Source organism: Anomaloglossus baeobatrachus, chromosome 12 (assembly GCF_048569485.1).
Source record: "Anomaloglossus baeobatrachus isolate aAnoBae1 chromosome 12, aAnoBae1.hap1, whole genome shotgun sequence".
Taxonomy (NCBI): Eukaryota; Metazoa; Chordata; class Amphibia; order Anura; family Aromobatidae; genus Anomaloglossus; species Anomaloglossus baeobatrachus.
Window position 1 is genome coordinate 75,810,333 of NC_134364.1, and position 20,223 is coordinate 75,830,555.

General features: G+C 49.9%; 1 protein-coding gene across 1 annotated transcript in view; it reads left to right on the plus strand.

The window, feature by feature from the left end:
• Nucleotides 1-20,223, plus strand: part of AQR (aquarius intron-binding spliceosomal factor) — a 245,522-nt gene that overhangs the window by 179,822 nt on the left and 45,477 nt on the right. The window contains exons 28-32 of the mRNA XM_075330613.1: nucleotides 7,861-7,932; nucleotides 10,184-10,371; nucleotides 10,450-10,621; nucleotides 10,909-11,079; nucleotides 19,102-19,187. Coding sequence (XP_075186728.1) covers nucleotides 7,861-7,932; nucleotides 10,184-10,371; nucleotides 10,450-10,621; nucleotides 10,909-11,079; nucleotides 19,102-19,187 — 689 coding nt within the window. The remainder of the gene's footprint in view (nucleotides 1-7,860; nucleotides 7,933-10,183; nucleotides 10,372-10,449; nucleotides 10,622-10,908; nucleotides 11,080-19,101; nucleotides 19,188-20,223) is intronic.

The window sequence follows — 20,223 nt, forward strand, 5'->3', positions numbered from 1 at the left end:
CCAAGCACAGGGCAGATGTAGCAGAGCTGTGCCCGCACCAAGCACAGGGCAGATGTAGCAGAACTGTGCCCGCACCAAGCACAGGGCAGATGTAGCAGAGCTGTGCCCGCACCAAGCACAGGGCAGATGTAGCAGAGCTGTGCCTGCACCAAGCACAGGGCAGATGTAGCAGAGCTGTGCCCGCACCAAGCACAGGGCAGATGTAGCAGAGCTGTGCCCGCACCAAGCACAGGGCAGATGTAGCAGAACTGTGCCCGCACCAAGCACAGGGCAGATGTAGCAGAGCTGTGCCTGCACCAAGCACAGGGCAGATGTAGCAGAGCTGTGCCCGCACCAAGCACAGGGCAGATGTAGCAGAGCTGTGACCGCACCAAGCACAGGGCAGATGTAGCAGAGCTGTGCCCACACCAAGCACAGGGCAGATGTAGCAGAGCTGTGCCTGCACCAAGTACAGGGCAGATGTAGCAGAGCTGTGCTCGCACCAACACACACGGCTCCTGGGGGTCCGCACACGCAGCTCCTGAGGTGGGAAAAGCCCATGCAGCTCACTGGGGCCCATAAACCGGGTGACTGGGAGGGAGTATACAGGTCGAGGGGGGTAGCACTTACTGCTCGGACACGGATGAGAGGGGGCCCACACAGCGCCGGAGGCCAGCGCTCTGCTGGGGGTTGCTGGCTGGCACTCCTTCATCTCTCTGGGACAGAGCAGGACGCCGGGTGGTAGCTCCGCCCACAGATGAAGCTCAATCCAGCAGGGCACTGTGGTCTGCGTGCCTTAAAGAGACAGCAACCACAGTTTCCTGCTGAGGACTCCGGTCCCCAGAACTTGGCCCGGGGGCAGCAGAACTGAAGGCGAGTGGCCAAAATGCCGCCCCCCTGAGACGTGCCGCCCGGGGCGGACCGCCCCCTCCGCCCCCCCTTGCTACGCCACTGGGTAGACCCCATGTTCTGTGGACGTACCATTGGAGTGACCACCTTCAAAGCAGGTGGAATTGTGCTTTATAATGATCTTCTAGATTACAAAGAGCATGGATATTGTTCTTGTGTCTGCTCTTGTCTGGGGTAGTCCCATTATAACATTTATAGCATATGTATAGTGTACTAGTGCAGGTCCATCCTTTTTGGTCCCTCATTTCTTTGCCAAACGGTGGTCTTTTGTCCTTGTTTGCTAATTCATGTCGGCAATTTACAAAGACAATGGAGACATGGTATCGCCTCTCCTTTCAAGTCTTGGGGAGCTATGATACAGGCTTGGCATTAAAGGTGATATCTAGCCTTAGGGTACAAGTCTGTGTCACTATGTGACTGCAGATTTGTGAGTCCTCACATCCCGCCCGATGCGCGCTGTGTGGATTCTCCAGTGTCGGGAGCAGGCAGTCATATGACTGTAAGTATGCCACTTCTGGTCACATTCAGACTAGACATCTAGGCTTGCTCAGTGCACTCTTCTAGTCTGCATGTGACCACATAATTGCAGTTAAGAGCCGGCCAACACCGGAGAATCCTCACAGTGCGAGCGAGATGAAGATTCACAAGTCTGTAGTCCCATCGAGTGACACATCTGCAGACTTGTAGCTTAAGGCCAACAACCCCTTTAAACAACAAACTGTATGGATACAAATGAACATGTATGGTGAGAATCCACTTTACTTTCTTCATCGTTCCTATGGGAGACCCAGACAATGGGTGTATAGCTTCTGCCTCCGGAGGACACACAAAGTACTACACTAAAAAGTGTAGCCCCTCCCTCCGAGCATATACACCCCCTGGATAACCAAATATAGCCAGTTCAATGCTTTGTGTTCAGGAGGCACACATCCACACATGCATTCTCATCTGATTTTGATTTTTTGAAAGAGTTTGAAGAAAAGCGGGTCCAAGCTGGACTCCCGGCATGTCCCTTCTCACCCCACTGTGTCGGCGGTGTTGTTAAGGTTGATTTCAGGGCTGGAGCCTTACATGCCGCGCTCCTTCACCATCCCTCGGGCTCTGGCTTGAAGTGGGAGCCAGCACGGTTCTCCCTGCCTTGCAGGAGACCGGTCTCCATCCGCAGCCCTTTCAGGATCCTGCCGGACGGAGCACTCATCCCTCAGGGACCTGGCCCTGCGTCTCACAAGCTAAGTATTTGAGACGTTATTATCGGGGGTCCCTTGTACTTTATTGTTGGGGAGAGTGTGCTGTGTATCTATTGTGACATTTCCGGCCGGTTCTCTGGTTTTCACCTGAGAACCGCGCCGATGGTGCCTGCTTGCCGGCCGCATCGTTAAATTTAGGCCCCGGCTTCGCCTGAGGCCTAGTTTCGTTTTCACTGCCCCTGCATGCCAATCATGCAGAGGGACAGTGCGGCTCCGCCCAGCGGCCGTTCGGCACAGGGGAGGGTCACTCCTCTCTGAGGTAATATTCCCTCCCCTGTATATCTCCTTGGCCCTCCGCAGCCCGCTCTTAGAGTAGGCCCCGCCCCCTCTCCTCGCTCCGGCGCCATTTTATCAGCGTTCTTATGCATGTCTGCATAAACCACATTGTGACAGCGATCGGCGCTGGCCATCTCCCTGGGGGTCCGGGCTGTGGGATCTGGAGGGCACAGAGATGTCCCAATGTCTAACGGTCTGGCAAGCCAGAACCTCCGGTTGTGGACCTGCTTATATACTCTGCGTATATACTCTGCTGGGGGTCATTCTGGCTCAGAGCCCCCACTTCAGCAGCATGTCTCACACGAGGAGCAAGGCTGCAAGGCTGTACTTAATATGCACTGCATGTAAGCTCGTGCTGCCTGATCCGAGCACATATCCACATTGTGATGCCTGCTCTAACATGGTGGTGCCTCAGCCTGGAGGCTCATCCCCAGTGGTCCCTCCGGCTGCTCCGGCTCCGGTGGCTGAACCCCCGGCTTGGGTAGAATCCCTCTCTCCAGGGGACAGATGTCCCGGACACTGCTGAGCATGCATCAGCCCCCTTCTCAGGGCGCTTCTGCTGCTACGGCTCGCTCAGCAAAGCTCACAGAGGATTCTTCATCTGACTCAGACCCCGTCCTCCTAAAATGGAGACGCAGGGTCCCCCCTTCCTTCCTCGTCCCGCGGCTCTGATTCACGAGCTGACTCGCAGGATAAGGAGGATGCCTTTACTGGGGGCTCGGACGCTACCTCCATGTACCCCATTGATCTGTCCGAAAGTGACGCAGATGCTAGTGATTTGATTGCGTCCATTAATTTTGTACTGGACCTCAATCCGCCTGTATCAGGGGAGCTCCCCTCTCTGGCAGAAAAGCATCAGTATACCTTGCCTAAGAGAACAAGGAGTGTGTTCCTTAACCACTCCAGTTTTCAGGCCACTGTGACCAAGCCCAGAGCCTGTCCTGACAGACGCTTCCCAAAGCGTGGTTCTGATGACCGTTTTCCGTTTCCACCAGAGGTGGTCAAGGAGTAGGCTCATTCACCAAAGGAGACCCTCCGGTGTCTAGACTCTCAGCCCGGAAAGTTGTATCAGTGGCTGATGGCAACTCTCTTAAGGATTCCACTGACCGCCATCTGTATATGAGGCGGCAGGGGCCTCGTTCTCCCCATCTTTTGCAGCAGTGTGGGCTTTCAAAGCCATCTCTACTTCTCTAGAGGAGATGCATTCCCTCACCAAGGACTCTATGCCCGAGATGGTTGCCTTAACTTCCAGGCTTCAGCCTTTTCATCCTATGCCATGTCTGCCATGCTGGAGGCTCCGCACTGCGGTGGCTTCGGCCAATTCTCTCGCTATACACAGGATCTTGTGGCTTCGAGAGTGGAAGGCACACACTTCTTCAAAGAAGTACCTTGCTGGGCTCCCATTTGCTGGGCCCAGGCTGTTCGGTGAACAACTGGATGAAATTATTCAGGAGGCTACTGGCGGGAAGAGTACTTCCATGCCACAAACCAAATCCAGGAACCAGGGCAGGAACCAGTCGAGGTTTCGTTCCTTTCGTTCCTCCAACTGGTCGTTCTCTAAGCCCTCGGCCTCGTCCACTAACTCAGCCAAGGACCAAAAACCAACTGGCGCACGAAGCCGCGTCCTCAGAAGACCGCAGGAGCTGCTGCCACTAAGGCAGCCTCCTCTTGACTATCTGGCCGCGCCAGCAACGTCCTTGGTCGGTGGCAGGCTCTCCCGCTTGGCGACATGTGGTTTCAACACGTCTCCGATCAGTGGGTGCGGGATAGCATCTCCCACGGAAATTCTATTCAGCCCGCCAAACAGATTTTTTCTGTCAACTCCCCCCTGCTTCAAGGCCGCCACCTTCTCTCAGGCCGTGGCATCCTTGCAGGCCAACGGAGTAATTGTACCGGTTCCCGCCTGGGAACGGTTCAGAGGTTTCTACTCAAATCTCTTCCTAGTCCCCTAAAGGGACGGTTCCTTCCGGCCCATCCTGGATCTCAGGCTTCTCAACAAGCATTTTCAGGTGCGGCATTTTCGCATGGAGTCTCTGCGCTCAGTCATTGCCTCAATGACCCAAGGAGATTCCTTGCATCCTCGACATCAGAGATGTCTATCTGCATGTGCCAATTGCAGTTTCACACCAGCGTTGGCTACGTTTGGCAATCAGAGAGGAACATTTCCGATTCGTGGCTCTTCCCTTCGGGTTAGCCACGGCCCCTCGAGTATTCATCAGGGTCATGGCAGCTGTGGTTGCGGTTCTGCACCTCCAAGAGTTGGCATCCCTTTTCCTGGACGGCCTTCTAGTCAAGGCTTCATCCTGTGCAGACCGTCAGCGGAGTGCTTCGCTCACTCTCGCCACTCTAGTCCAATTCGGGTGGCTTGTCTTTTTCCCAAGTCCACTCTGACTCCGACCTAGGGATGCAATTCGAGACTCTGCCGGCACTTGTGAAGCTGCCCTTAGTCAAACAGCAGTCCCTTCACTAGCGGTGCGCTCCTTGCTGAGGCCCCGCCGTCATTCCATCAGGCACCTAATGCAGGTGCTGGGTCAGATGGTGGCGTCAATGGAAGCGGTTCCCTTGCCCAGTTCCATCTGCGTCCTCTGCAGCTGGACATTCTCCGCTGTTGGGACAAGCGGACTTCCTCCTTGCACAGGTTAGTGGCTCTGTCGCCACAGACCAGGGGCTCCCTTCAGTGGTGGCTTCGGCCCCTCTCTCTTCAGGGACGCTCCTTCCTGGCCCCGTCCTGGGTGATCCTCACCACGGATGCCGGTCTATCCGGCTGGGGAGCAGTATATCTCCTCCACAGAGCGCAGGGCAATTGGACTCCGTCCGAATCAGCCCTCTCGATCAATGTGCTGGAAATCAGAGCTGTGCGTCTAGCTCTCTTGGCCTTTCACCAAGTTGGCGGGCAAGCACATTCGAGTCCAGTCAGACAACGCCACAGCAGTTGCCTACATCAACCACCAGGGCGTGACACTCAGCCGCCTGGCAACGTTGGAGGTTCAACGCATCCTTCAGTGGACGGAGGATTCCAGGTCCACCACATCCGCAATCCACAACCCAGGCGTGGAAAACTGGGAGGCAGGTTATCTCAGCCGTCAAACCGTGGACAGCGGCGAGTGGGCTCTGCATCCGGCAGTGTTTCTGTCAATCTGCCGCACTTGGGGCACTCCGGAAGTGGATCTTCGCTCCCACGATCCTCAGGCCTTTGCAGCAGACGCGCTGGTTCAAGATTGGTCCCAGTTTCGTCTGTCTTACGTGTTTCCCCCTCTAGCTCTTGCCCAGAGTCCTGCGCAAGATCAGAATGGAGGGCCGTCGGGTCATTCTCATTGCTCCAGACTGGCCCTGGCGAGCTTGGTACGCTGACCTGCTCCATCTGTCCGTTGAGGTGCTGTGGCATCTCCCGGATCGTCCAGACCTTCTCTCACAAGGTCCGTCTTTCCGCCAGAATTCTGCGGCTCTCAGATTGACGGCGTGGCTCTTGAGTCCTGGATCTTGACGACTTCTGGTATCCCTCCTGAAGTCATCTCCACTATGACTCGGGCTCGGAAGTATTCCTTGGCCAAAATCTATCACAGGACCTGGAGAATTTTCCTGTCCTGGTGTCACCCTTCCGGCCATGCTTCTTGGCCTTCTTCCTTGCCGACCCTCCTGTCTTTTCTACAGTCCGGTCTGCAGCTAGGACTATCCCTCAAGGGACAGGTCTCGGCTCGGCCAGTGTTGTTCCAGCGGCGTATCGCCCGGCTGGCTCAGGTGCGCTCCTTCATACAGGGCGCATCTCACATCACGCCGCCTTACCGGCGGTCTTTGGATCCCTGGGACCTTAATCTGGTCCTCACGGCTTCCAGAAACCCCCCTTTGAGCCTCTTAGGGAGGTTTCTTTGTCTTGTCTTTCACAGAAAGTGGTCTTTCTAGTGGCCATAACTTCCCTCGGGAGAGTCTCTGATTTGGCTGCACTCTCTTCGGAGTCACCTTTTTTGGTTTTTCATCAAAACAAGGTGGTTCTCCGTCCGACTCCGGACTTCCTCCCTAAGGTGGTTTCTCCTTCCACCTTAACCAGGACATTTCCCTGCCTTCCTTTTGTCCGGCTCCTGTTCATCGCTTTGAAAAAGCGTTGCATACTCTGGATCTGGTGCGGGCGCTCCGGATCTAGGTGTCTCGCACCGCTGTTCTTAGGCGGTGCACCTCTCTTTTTGTGCTGACCACAGGTCGGCATAAGGGCCTCTCGGCTTCTAAACCGACCCTAGCTCGTTAGATTGGGTCAGCCATTTCCGATGCCTACCAGTGTACTCGAGTGCCTCCCCCGCCGGGGATCAAGGCACACTCGACCAGAGCTGTCGGTGCCTCTTCGGTTTCAGGCACCAGGCTACGGCTTAGCAGGTCTGTCAGACTGCCACTTGGACTAGTCTGCATGCCTTTTCGAAGCACTACCAAGTGCATGCTCATGCTTCAGCAGATGCGAGCTTGGGCAGACGCACCCTTCAGGCGGCTGTCGCCCATTTGTGAAGTTAGGTTTTGCCTACTTCTCAGTTTTCTGTTTATTCCCACCCATGGACTGCTTTGAGACGTCCCATGGTCTTGGTCTCCCATAGGAACGATGAAGAAAAAGAGAATTTTGTTTACTTACCGTAAATTCTTTTTCTTATAGTTCCGTATTGGGAGACCCAGCACCCTCCCTGTTGCCTGTTGGCAGTTTCTTGTTCCGCGTGTTATCACCGGCTGTTGTTGTAGACAGAGGCTCCGGTTGTTCCGGTTCTTGCTCTATCTCTACTTGTGGGTGGCTACTCTCCTTCAGCTTTTGCACTAAGCTGGCTATATTTGGTTATCCAGGGGGTGTATATGCTCGGAGGGAGGGGCTACACTTTTTAGTGTAGTACTTTGTGTGTCCTCCGGAGGCAGAAGCTATACACCCATGGTCTGGGTCTTCCATTACGGAACTATAAGAAAAAGAATTTACGGTAAGTAAACAAAATTCTCTTTTTTCCCCCTGTGACAACTCTCAGGGGGGTTGAGCTGTTTCCAGTGGGTTTCTCCTCCTATACGTCCTGTGATCTGATCATTTTTGGTGTACTTTCCTTACAAAAAAAAGGGATTGTCCAAACAGAACATCTCCTTTAATGTATTAAAACAATTGCATGTGTATATTATACATATATGTAATTTCTACTTACTGCTAATGCTCACAGCTAGCTGCGAGGCTGCTGTCATTGATTAGCCCAAAGATGGCTGGTAACAGGTTCTCCGTGGATACAGTGATCCGGCAGCCGTGAATGTGAGGTATTTTAAGGTAACCTCATCCAGACTGGTTTGGCATTGTTACCTGCTTTAGCAACAAAACTGCTTTATTTTGTTATTGGCCCAGATGTTTTTGCAGCTTCAGACTGTTCTGTAAATGGTCTGCAGACGGTCACCTTGAAGTTCTCTGGTATCTTGCTGACTCTTGGTTCCTGTCTTTTCTCTGCAGTATGATAACATCCTGATGGAAGAGGCTGCTCAGATTCTAGAAATTGAGACCTTCATCCCCCTCCTCCTGCAGGTACAATATACCAGCCTCTGACCCCTTCAACTGTGTTATAACAGTTGACCAGAAAGCCTATACCCTGGCACTTCAACATCGCTAAATATGCTGTGCTAGATATCCCGAGGTGAACCTGGCGTGTTCATAGACAGAGCGAAATGCTGGTGTCTTCTTACCCATCTTTCATCATCTCTCAAGGTTGGGGTACCGAGAGTTTAATGGCATATCATATGCACACAGGTGATTTATTGGCCTCACGACAGCGCCCAAAATCACTTATTTATAAGATCTACCAGGACTAAGTTATTATCAGAGGGCCAAAATCACCAAAAGAGTGCAAAATATATATTTATTGTATGTATTCACTAGCTTTGATACTAAATCTTTTTACCTATTACAGCCATTATACAAATTTTAATCCCCCCCCCAAATTACTCCAAAAATAATGCGTTAAAAAATGTCTGCTTGTCCCTCACAAAGGAAGGGGGTGATGTAAAAATGTGAAAACAAAGGAATTTTTTTTTTTTTTTTTTAAACGGTGTAAATTATTATTTTTTTTAATAAAAATATATATATATATATACATATATATAATTATATGGCATTGTTTAGATGAGCGTATATTCAGTCATTGCGCTTCCATGTGCTCGTCGGATGGCAAACTGACATAATAATGACCAGTGATTTCTCACATGTAAAAAGAATGATCCACTTGTGTACAGTTTGCAGACCAGACTGGCCCCCCTTTTTATTTTTTTATTTATTTACCGTATTTTTCGGATTATAAGACACACTTTTCCTCCCAAAATTTGAGAGAAAACTGAGGGGTGCATCTTATAATCTGAATGTAGTTTACCAGTGGAGATGGAGAGGGGTCACAGGAGGCCAGGGGAATGCTGCAGTGGCTGTGCAGGGGCTGCGGTGGCTGGTCTGGTGCTGTGGCGGCTGTGCGGTGGCTGGTGCTGGGGCTGCTGAGCAGGGTCTGTGGCGGCCATTGCTGCAGTGGCTGTGCAGGGTCTGCGGCAGCTTTGTGCTGCAGGGTGGGTGGTGAGGACTTCAAATGTTGGCTCCTGGAGTCTGTGTATGCACAGATGGCGCTATCAGCTCAAGATCTCATCTGGACATGTACCGCCTCCGGCTCATTGATCTCCCAGCAGCGGACTTAAGGAAAATGGCATCCGGAGGTGGCGCTTGCTCATATGAGATCTCAGCTTGCCATTGCACTGACTCCGGGTGCCATTTATTTGAAGCCCGCTGCAGCCCAAGCCCCAGCACAGCTGCCTGGGCCCCAGTACAGCTGCCCCAGCCACCGCCGTAGCCCCAGCACAGCTGCCCGAGCCCCAGCACAGCTGCCGGAGCCCCAGCACAGCTGCCGGAGCCCCAGCACAGCTGCCGGAGCCCCAGCACAGCTGCCGGAGCCCCAGCACAGCTGCCGGAGCCCCAGCACAGCTGCCCGAGCCCCAGCACAGCTGCCCGAGCCCCAGCACAGCTGCCCGAGCCCCAGCACAGCTGCCCGAGCCCCAGCACAGCTGCCCCAGCCACCGCCGTAGCCCCAGCACAGCTGCCCGAGCCCCAGCACAGCTGCCCCAGCACAGCTGCCCGAGCCCCAGCACAGCTGCTCGAGCCCCAGCACAGCTGCCCCAGCACAGCTGCCCGAGCCCCAGCACAGCTGCCCCAGCCACCGCCGTAGCCCCAGCACAGCTGCCCGAGCCCCAGCACAGCTACCCGAGCCCCAGCACAGCTGCCCGAGCCCTAGCACAGCTGTACCAGCAGAGCCTACAGTTTCTGGGACACCCACCGCCCCTGCCTCCTGTGACCTTGCTCCACCACCGCTTCCACCCCCTCTGGTAAGACATCGCCAGGATTAGAAGACTGACCCCATATTATTTTTTTTTGCTCTGAATTTGGGGTGCATTATATAATACGGTGCGTCTTATAAACCGAAAAATACAGTATTTTTTTTTTTTTTACATATATAGCCGATTGGACTGGACTTGAGAGGTTTAGTTTATGAATCTGTGCAAAGACATATTCCGAAACACCTTTTTGTTATCTCTGCCAAGATGTTCTTAATTGGGCATGTATGTAAATTACAATACTAGGGTTTTTGAAACCTCATACATATGAAAATTTTTAGTGTTTTTGTGGTTTTATAAACTTTATGCTCTTTTTTGGGGAGCGGGAAAGCCGAGGATTTTGTCTTTTATACAGTGCAATCCAAGGCACAACTCTCATGTAACACAAGTACGACTGTACCATTCCAATGTAGAATCCAGAAGATGGCTTCAGTCGGCTGAAGCGATGGATCATGATCGGAGACCACCACCAGCTACCGCCTGTCATCAAGAACATGGCCTTCCAGAAATACTCAAACATGGAGCAGTCACTCTTCACGCGGTTTGTCAGGCTCGGTGTGCCGACTGTGGATCTCGATGCCCAAGGAAGAGCCAGAGCAAGGTAGAATGGTTTATTTTTTTTATCTTAATCCATTCAGTTGACCCAAACTAAGATAAATTCTCTTTGCCTATATTCCAGTCTGTGTAATCTGTACAACTGGCGCTACAAGAGTTTGGGAAACCTTCCTCATGTGCAGATGCTGCCGGAGTTCAGAGCCGCTAATGCCGGGTTCTTGTATGACTTCCAACTTATAAACGTTGAAGACTTCAATGGAGTAGGGGAGTCTGAGCCCAACCCCTATTTTTACCAGGTATATATGTTATATGTTTATATACATCCCACATCAATAGAAGCTAAAATTGCGCCACTTTATTGGGTATTCGGAATGAGTGGCTGGAGATAGAAAAGTATAAAACTCCCTAGTAGACGTGACCATACACCGCAATAGTTGTCACGTGAACTATTGTGAAGAAGAAAAAACACAATAATTTAGCAGTTCTTGAATATGCAGTGATATTTTTCATTTTCTATGATTTTCTGATTGAAGATGGTTACTGCACTCTACAGAAAACACTAATCAGTATTGTCCCCGTGCAGAACCTTGCTGAGGCTGAGTATGCGGTAGCCCTGTTTATGTATATGCGCCTGCTGGGATATCCTGCCAATCGTATCAGCATCCTGACCACATACAACGGGCAGAAGCATCTCATCCGAGATATCATCAACCAGCGCTGTGGGAAGAATCCTGTTGTAGGCCAGCCTAGTAAGGTGAGGACTAACGTACTGAACCATTATATACATTGTGAACGTCTTACATCTGGACATAAAATATAGCTTATAAGTAGCCTAATAATACTTACCGGAGCTGTGTGCTACTGGACAAACCTTGCTTATTCAACATGGTGCCCCAAAGAAAATGGAACCACTGAGGCCAATTCAGTAAGCCTGGCGTAGCCCATGCTCATGCTACGTTAGTCTTGATGGAGTAGAAGAACCACCAAATTCATTAAGAGGTGCATGTCATTGCTTCTTCCGAGTGACGTGTGCTTTTGTGTGCCATGCCGGAAATGCTGCTCCAGTCAGGTACTGCAATAGCATTTGTGGTCTAAAAAGGCTGTCACTTTTCATTAATAAAATGGGTGTGAGTACCGTGCTCCATCCCACCCGACTCCTCTGCAGCTCCATCCGTTGTGGCAGAGCTGAGCCAAAGTACTGCGAAAACACCAAATCGCAAGATTTTGGTGCAAAAAGTGTGTGACTTTTCAAAGCTTTTACGCAACTTTTGTGGCGTAAACGATTTGATGAATTGGTCCCAATGTATGAACAACCCAAACGTAATCATTTCAGGGTCCCATGGAAAATAAGATACTGTATACTCCCTTCCTGCAGTGGCCCTGTACCAGCAAAGTCAACGCTTCTGTTCTCAGGATGTGACCTGACATTGTATAACATGACCACTGCAGCTAATTAGCCACCGCTGACCAGCTGCAGACTTTACTATTTTGTGGACGTTCCGATGAAATATTAAGCTGGAGCCACTGATTAGCTGCAGTGATCACATGACACAACAATGTTAGGTCACCCCTGTCGAACAGCAACGGCTGCAACAGTGCCATTGCAGGAAGGGAGTATACATAAGTTTTATTTTCCATGGGACCGTGAAATGATTAATCTTGGGTTCTCAAGTAATGGAGGAGAGCCCCTTTAAGTCTTATTAATTACTAGCTGTTGTACCCGGGCGTTGCCCAGGATAGTAACTGTCTCTCTCCCAGTCTCTGTCTCTGGCCTCTTCTCCACTAGCGTTTTTTTCCTGCAAATTCCCTCTCATTGAGAAACGTATTGCAATCTTGCAAATGGTTTCTAATGATGCTGTCTCCATTTCCCTGTTTTTCTCAGACGATACACGGCCTCTCCTTGAAATCGCAGCATGCTGCGATTTGATGCGATTCTCAGCTCTCTCACCCCCATGCAAGTCAGAATCCGGGTGGCATGCGCATGTCACACGGATCCTGACACTTGCATACCGCATCAGACTGGTACCGGAGGAATCTCCTGTAAAACTAATCTTGGCCGCGGTTACATGCACTGAACCCCGGAGCTGTCACCTGAGCTCCAGAGTGCAGCCTGAACAGCGAGCGCCGAGTGATGGATTCCCCGGAGATTGCTGTTCAGGTCAGCACAGCTGCAGACAGATCAGGCAGACGCTGGAGCTCAGGTTACAGCTCTGGAGCTGAGTGCAGGTAACCGCGGCCAGGACTGGTTTTACAGGAGAATTCTCCCGTAGCCAGCCCTACACTGCTTACCTAAAAACTCACATAGCACCCGCATGACGCTCACATGTAATACGGATGCTATGTGAGGAAAAAAACACACACTGTACGCATATCACACGCAGGATACTCAACTCACATTTTGAGCCGAGAATCGCTGTGATTTAAAAAAACGCTAGTGGAGAAGAGGCATCTCTGTCTGTCTCTGTGTGTCTGTCTCTCCCTCTCTCTGTGTCTGTCTCTTTCCCCGTCTGTCTCTTTCCCCGTCTGTCTCTCTCTTTCCCCGTCTGTCTCTTTCCCCGTCTGTCTCTCTCTTTCCCCGTCTATCTCTTTCTTTCCCCGTCTGTCTGTCTCTTTCTTTCCCCGTCTGTCTGTCTTTCTTTCCCCGTCTGTCTCTCTCTTTCTCCGTCTGTCTCTCTCTTTCTCCGTCTGTCTCTCTCTTTCTCCGTCTGTCTCTCTCTTTCTCCGTCTGTCTCTCTCTTTCTCCGTCTGTCTCTCTCTTTCTCCGTCTGTCTCTTTTCTTTCCCCGTCTGTCTTTCTTTCCCCATCTGTCTGTCTCTTTCTTTCCCCGTCTGTCTCTTTCTTTCCCCGTCTGTCTGTCTCTTTCTTTCCCCGTCTGTCTGTCTCTTTTCTTTCCCCGTCTGTCTGTCTCTTCTTTCCCCGTCTGTCTCTTTCCCCGTCTGTCTCTTTCCCCGTCTGTCTCTTTCCCCGTCTGTCTCTTTCCCCGTCTGTCTCTTTCCCCGTCTGTCTCTTTCCCCGTCTGTCTCTTTCCCCGTCTGTCTCTTTCCCCGTCTCTCTTTCCCCGTCTGTCTCTTTCCCCGTCTGTCTCTTTCCCCGTCTGTCTCTTTCCCCGTCTGTCTCTCTCTTTCCCCGTCTGTCTCTTTCTTTCCCCGTCTGTCTCTTTCTTTCCCCGTCTGTCTCTCTCTTTCTTTCTCCGTCTGTCTGTCTCTTTTCTTTCCCCGTCTGTCTCTTTCTTTCCCCATCTGTCTGTCTCTTTCTTTCCCCGTCTGTCTGTCTTTCTTTCCCCGTCTGTCTGTCTCTTTCTTTCCCCGTCTGTCTGTCTCTTTTCTTTCCCCGTCTGTCTGTCTCTTTCTTTCCCCGTCTGTCTGTCTCTTTTCTTTCCCCGTCTGTCTCTCTCTTTCTCCGTCTGTCTTTCTTTCCCCGTCTGTCTGTCGCTTTCTTTCCCCGTCTGTCTGTCTCTTTCTTTCCCCGTCTGTCTGTCTCTTTCTTTCCCCGTCTGTCTCTTTTCTTTCCCCGTCTGTCTCTTTCCCCGTCTGTCTCTTTCTCTGTCTCTCTCTTTCTCCGTCTGTCTTTCTTTCCCCGTCTGTCTGTCTCTTTCTTTCCCCGTCTGTCTGTCTCTTTTCTTTCCCAGTCTGTCTCTCTTTCCCCGTCTGTCTCTCTTTCCCCGTCTGTCTCTCTTTCCCCGTCTGTCTCTCTTTCCCCGTCTGTCTCTCTTTCCCCGTCTGTCTCTCTCTTTCTCCGTCTGTCTCTTTCTCCGTCTGTCTCTCTCTTTCTCCGTCTGTCTCTTTCTTTCCCCGTCTGTCTCTCTCTTTCTCCGTCTGTCTCTCTCTTTCTCCGTCTGTCTGTCTCTTTCTTTCCCCGTCTGTCTCTTTTTTCTTTCCCCATCTGTCTGTCTTTCTTTCCCCGTCTGTCTGTCTTTCTTTCCCCGTCTGTCTGTCTCTTTTTTTTCCCGTCTGTCTGTCTCTTTCTTTCCCCGTCTGTCTGTCTCTTTTCTTTCCCCGTCTGTCTCTCTCTTTCTCCGTCTGTCTTTCTTTCCCCGTCTGTCTGTCTCTTTCTTTCCCCGTCTGTCTCTTTTCTTTCCCCGTCTGTCTCTTTCTCCGTCTGTCTCTCTCTTTCTCCGTCTGTCTCTCTCTTTCTCCGTCTGTCTGTCTCTTTCTTTCCCCGTCTGTCTCTTTTTTCTTTCCCCATCTGTCTGTCTTTCTTTCCCCGTCTGTCTGTCTTTCTTTCCCCGTCTGTCTGTCTCTTTCTTTCCCCGTCTGTCTGTCGCTTTCTTTCCCCGTCTGTCTGTCGCTTTCTTTCCCCGTCTGTCTGTCTCTTTCTTTCCCCGTCTGTCTGTCTCTTTCTTTCCCCGTCTGTCTCTTTTCTTTCCCCGTCTGTCTCTTTCCCCGTCTGTCTCTTTCTCTGTCTGTCTCTCTCTTTCTCCGTCTGTCTTTCTTTCCCCGTCTGTCTGTCTCTTTCTTACCCCGTCTGTCTGTCTTTCTTTCCCCGTCTGTCTGTCTCTTTTCTTTCCCCGTCTGTCTCTCTTTCCCCGTCTGTCTCTCTTTCCCCGTCTGTCTCTCTCTTTCTCCGTCTGTCTGTCTCTTTCTTTCCCCGTCTGTCTCTTTTTTCTTTCCCCATCTGTCTGTCTTTCTTTCCCCGTCTGTCTGTCTTTCTTTCCCCGTCTGTCTGTCTCTTTCTTTCCCCGTCTGTCTGTCTCTTTCTTTCCCCGTCTGTCTGTCGCTTTCTTTCCCCGTCTGTCTGTCGCTTTCTTTCCCCGTCTGTCTGTCTCTTTCTTTCCCCGTCTGTCTGTCTCTTTCTTTCCCCGTCTGTCTCTTTTCTTTCCCCGTCTGTCTCTTTCCCCGTCTGTCTCTTTCTCTGTCTGTCTCTCTCTTTCTCCGTCTGTCTTTCTTTCCCCGTCTGTCTGTCTCTTTCTTTCCCCGTCTGTCTGTCTTTCTTTCCCCGTCTGTCTGTCTCTTTTCTTTCCCAGTCTGTCTCTCTTTCCCCGTCTGTCTCTCTTTCCCCGTCTGTCTCTTTCTCCGTCTGTCTCTCTCTTTCTCCGTCTGTCTCTCTCTTTCCCCGTCTGTCTCTCTCTTTCTCCGTCTGTCTCTCTCTTTCTCCGTCTGTCTGTCTCTTTCTTTCCCCGTCTGTCTCTTTTTTCTTTCCCCATCTGTCTGTCTTTCTTTCCCCGTCTGTCTGTCTTTCTTTCCCCGTCTGTCTGTCTCTTTTTTTTCCCGTCTGTCTGTCTCTTTCTTTCCCCGTCTGTCTGTCTCTTTTCTTTCCCCGTCTGTCTCTCTCTTTCTCCGTCTGTCTTTCTTTCCCCGTCTGTCTGTCTCTTTCTTTCCCCGTCTGTCTCTTTTCTTTCCCCGTCTGTCTCTTTCTCCGTCTGTCTCTCTCTTTCTCCGTCTGTCTCTCTTTCTCCGTCTGTCTCTCTCTTTCTCCGTCTGTCTCTCTCTTTCTCCGTCTGTCTCTCTTTCTCCGTCTGTATCTTTCTTTCCCCGTCTGTCTGTCTGTCTCTTTCTTTCCCCGTCTGTCTCTTTCCCCGTCTGTCTCTTTCCCCGTCTGTCTCTTTCCCCGTCTGTCTCTTTCCCCGTCTGTCTCTTTCCCCGTCTGTCTCTTTCCCCGTCTGTCTCTTTCCCCATCTGTCTCTTTCCCCGTCTGTCTCTTTCCCCGTCTGACTCTTTCCCCGTCTGTCTCTTTCTTTCCCCGTCTGTCTCTTTCTTTCCCCGTCTGTCTCTTTCTTTCCCCGTCTGTCTCTTTCTTTCCCCGTCTGTCTCTTTCTTTCCCCGTCTGTCTCTTTCTTTCCCCGTCTGTCTCTTTCTTTCCCCGTCTGTCTCTTTCTTTCCCCGTCTGTCTCTTTCCCCGTCTGTCTCTTTCTTTCCCCGTCTGTCTCTTTCTTTCCCCGTCTGTCTCTTTCCCCGTCTGACTCTTTCCCCGTAGGTCCCTGTTCAAAATGGACAGCACACGGACTAATGGAAGGTAGCTTCTGTGCTAGTGCACAAGAGCAATTTTCATGTTGATTCCCAGAAACTGCAGCGTTCATTATTCTGATCCTTTCAACTGGTGACAATAGTGAATGCAATGGTAGACAGGTCCCGCAGCCATCTGCCAAGGCACGGATAGACCCAGTCTTGTCTTTTGTTATTGCAGCAGCTGTCTGGGCACAGTATAACTCTAAAGGCCACATGCACACGGTCAGTATTTTACATCCGTATTTGCAATCCAAATCCAGGAGTGGGATAATCAGAGAAGTATAATATAAACTGCTGTATTTATCACCCGCTCCTTGTTTAGGCTTACAAATACTGATGTAAAATACTGACCAAATACAGAACGTATGCGCATGGCCTTACCATGAGGTTTTTGCTCTGCAGGATGCCCTGGGCTTATCAGTCAAGGGGGCGGTCCTTATCAGTGATTGGCAGCTGTGTTTGAATTAGTGTGCGTACAGACGAGGCTGGCAGCCAGTGATGGCTCCGCCCCATTGACTGCTAAACCCAGAATGAGCAGAAATATTAAAGAGGTTGTCCCCTACCTTTACATTGATGGATTATCCTTAGGATAGGGTATGCAACACCAGTGACTATGTAAGGGGAATACATGAAATAGCAGAAACTGCTGTGTGAATACTGACTTGAAAAATCCAATAGCTACATGTAAGAGTGAAAATGTGAAAAATGGAATCTGCATTACTGCCATGAACATATGAATAAAGAGAAATTTAGCTACTGAATTGATCAATGCAATAGAGCCCCAACACTACGCCAAAGTATTTCTCTACGTTGGGGTCCCTAGCTTGTGTGTGTCCTCTCATGCAGTTAAAAAACTTACCGTGTATGGGAAGCTGAGACCCAGGCTATATATGCGTATGATGGTATCTGCAGTAATGCAGATTCCATTTTTCACATTTTCACTCTTACATGTAGCTATTGGATTTTTCAAGTCAGTATTCACACAGCAGTTTCTGCTATTTCATGTATTCCCCTTACATAGTCACTGGTGTTGCATACCTTATCTCCCCATAGTGATGTTTTTTTAGGTTTTTGCACCCAGTTCAGACTTAGAATGGTGTTCCAAACGTTATTCCTTATTGTTAGTAGTTTTTCGTTTGTGAACCCTCCCCACACACCTATTGCCAATCCATATCATACGCATATATAGCCTGGGTCTCAGCTTCCCATACACGGTAAGTTTTTTAACTGCATGAGAGGACACACACAAGCTAGGGACCCCAACGTAGAGAAATACTTTGGCGTAGTGTTGGGGCTCTATTGCATTGATCAATTCAGTAGCTAAATTTCTCTTTATTCATATGTTCATGGCAGTAATGCAGATTCCATTTTTCACATTTTCACTCTTACATGTAGCTATTGGATTTTTCAAGTCAGTATTCACACAGCAGTTTCTGCTATTCCATGTATTCCCCTTCCATAGTCACTGGTGTGCATACCTTATCTCCCCATAGTGATGTTTTTTAGGTTTTTTGCACCCAGTTCAGACTTAGAATGGTGTTCCAAACGTTATTCCTTATTGTTAGTAGTTTTTCGTTTGTGAACCCTCCCCACACACCTATTGCCAATCCATATCATACGCATATATAGCCTGGGTCTCAGCTTCCCATACACGGTAAGTTTTTTAACTGCATGAGAGGACACACACAAGCTAGGGACCCCAACGTAGAGAAATACTTTGGCGTAGTGTTGGGGCTCTATTGCATTGATCAATTCAGTAGCTAAATTTCTCTTTATTCATATGTTCATGGCAGTAATGCAGATTCCATTTTTCACATTTTCACTCTTACATGTAGCTATTGGATTTTTCAAGTCAGTATTCACACAGCAGTTTCTGCTATTTCATGTATTCCCCTTACATAGTCACTGGTGTTGCATACCTTATCTCCCCATAGTGATGTTTTTTTAGGTTTTTGCACCCAGTTCAGACTTAGAATGGTGTTCCAAACGTTATTCCTTATTATATCCTTAGGATAGGTCACCAATGTCTGATTAGCTGTGGTCCTAAACCCAGCATTCGCACCATTCAGCTGTTCTCAGTCCTGGCGGCAGCAGATAGCTGGAAATGCTCAGTTCCGGAGCTGCCCCGTCTTCGGATAGTGGCCGCGGGCAGGTACTGCACATCCACCTCCTATTGATTTTCAAGCTGACACGTTCCCTTTAAAGGACACTCGCTCAGGTTATTTTTCGTTGCCTAATCCCTTCTGAATATATCTGTAGGGGTGTATATGTTGTTAAAGCACTCAACAATCGCTGTTTTCCCCAGTTTCCAGCACCACTGTCGTCTAGTCAGGACCACGTGACCACTATTCAGACTGGCTGGTCACACAGAGGAGTGGTGTTTTCTCAGTGTAAGTCTATGGAGGCTTCTTCTGAGTCTGAGGCTTACACAGGGCAATAAAATACCGCTATACACCGGAGGTGCGGTGTGATCTGGCCACGCTGAAGAGCCGTCACGTGGCCCAGAGGAGGACGGAGCGGTGCTGGGAAGCGGAGAAGACGGTGGCTGATAAGTATTGTAACACCTATCCAGCATTTGCTAGGAGAGCGGCTGTCCTCTTTTTAGGGTGGGATTGAAGTGTGGTTTTGCTGCAGTCTTCACTATGACTAATGACAAGCAATAGCCTTAAATGTATGCTGGGTTATTAAATTATTGTAACATTTTTTTTTCTGCCCTGAACACGCTGTCATTGCATTATCAGACATTATCTTATAGACTCCAAGATGTTCTTTTCTTCCAAGATTCAGCATTACCCTCTAAAACAAGGATAATCGTGTTTCTGCTGTTGTAGGTCACCACCGTGGACCGATTCCAGGGACAGCAGAATGACTACATTATCTTGTCACTTGTCAGAACCAAGGCGGTGGGTCACCTGAGGTAAGCCGGCCAGAACGCTGTCCTGGAGAGATGTCATCCCTCATAGCTGTCTCCTGTATAGCGCTGTGTGTGAGGGTATATATGCCTGCACATGGCATATATCATGTAACACGTTACATTCCATGATGCAGCGAGCCTTAAAGGGAACCGGTCACCTGCAAACATAGGGTTCATTTACAGGTAAATAGCATTAAAACGCTGCCTGGCCACCTTAGAGCGGCTTACAGGAGAAAATTAATGCACTTACTGTTTTGAGGGTGGCGGCTTTCAGTCATGGAGCGACTACAGTCACTGCTCAGTACAGTGTGAGCAGTGACTGTAAGCATGCATCGGCAGTGTGATTGACAGCTTGTTCTGCACAGATGCGCTGCAGAGCCATGACTGAAAGCCGGTGCCTCCTGGGAGAAAACAAGTTCATTTTTCCCCCAGCTGCCGCACTTTTAGTAAGACGGCCGGGCAGTGATATAAAGCTATTTATCTGCAGGTAAATAGCATTTTTCCGAGGTGACAGTTTCCCGTTAACTTGCCATTTAACAGCGTACAAGATATTAACAATACCACAATTAGGTTTGCTACATCATGGAATCAATGTGATAAGAGTCAAGTTATCGCTTGCTATATATAGGGAAAACACACCTCTAATAGGTAAAGTAAATAATATTTATCATCATGTGATGATCTCAATAGTCCAGGAGGAGGAGTTATCAGGCTGCAGGAGAACAGTTCATTTTTGAAGATAATGGGGGAATTTATGAAGACTGGTGTTTATTACCCTAGTCTTCACGTGTGGCTGGAGTAATGTGCACCAAATCATGGCTACAATGTTTTCTGGCTTATAGGGCCTCTGTCAGCACAGAATGACTGTTCACACCAAGCACAGGTGCTTATTGCAGTATGGTGGGGCCAAACATTTAAGTGCAGCTTCCCACCTGCCTGTTTTCCTTCTATCTCCTCCCTTCTCTATGAAGCCACAGCTGTCAAGGAAGAGGGCAAGGAGGAGTCTGTCAAAAAGATCCCCACCACCACCACCACATAT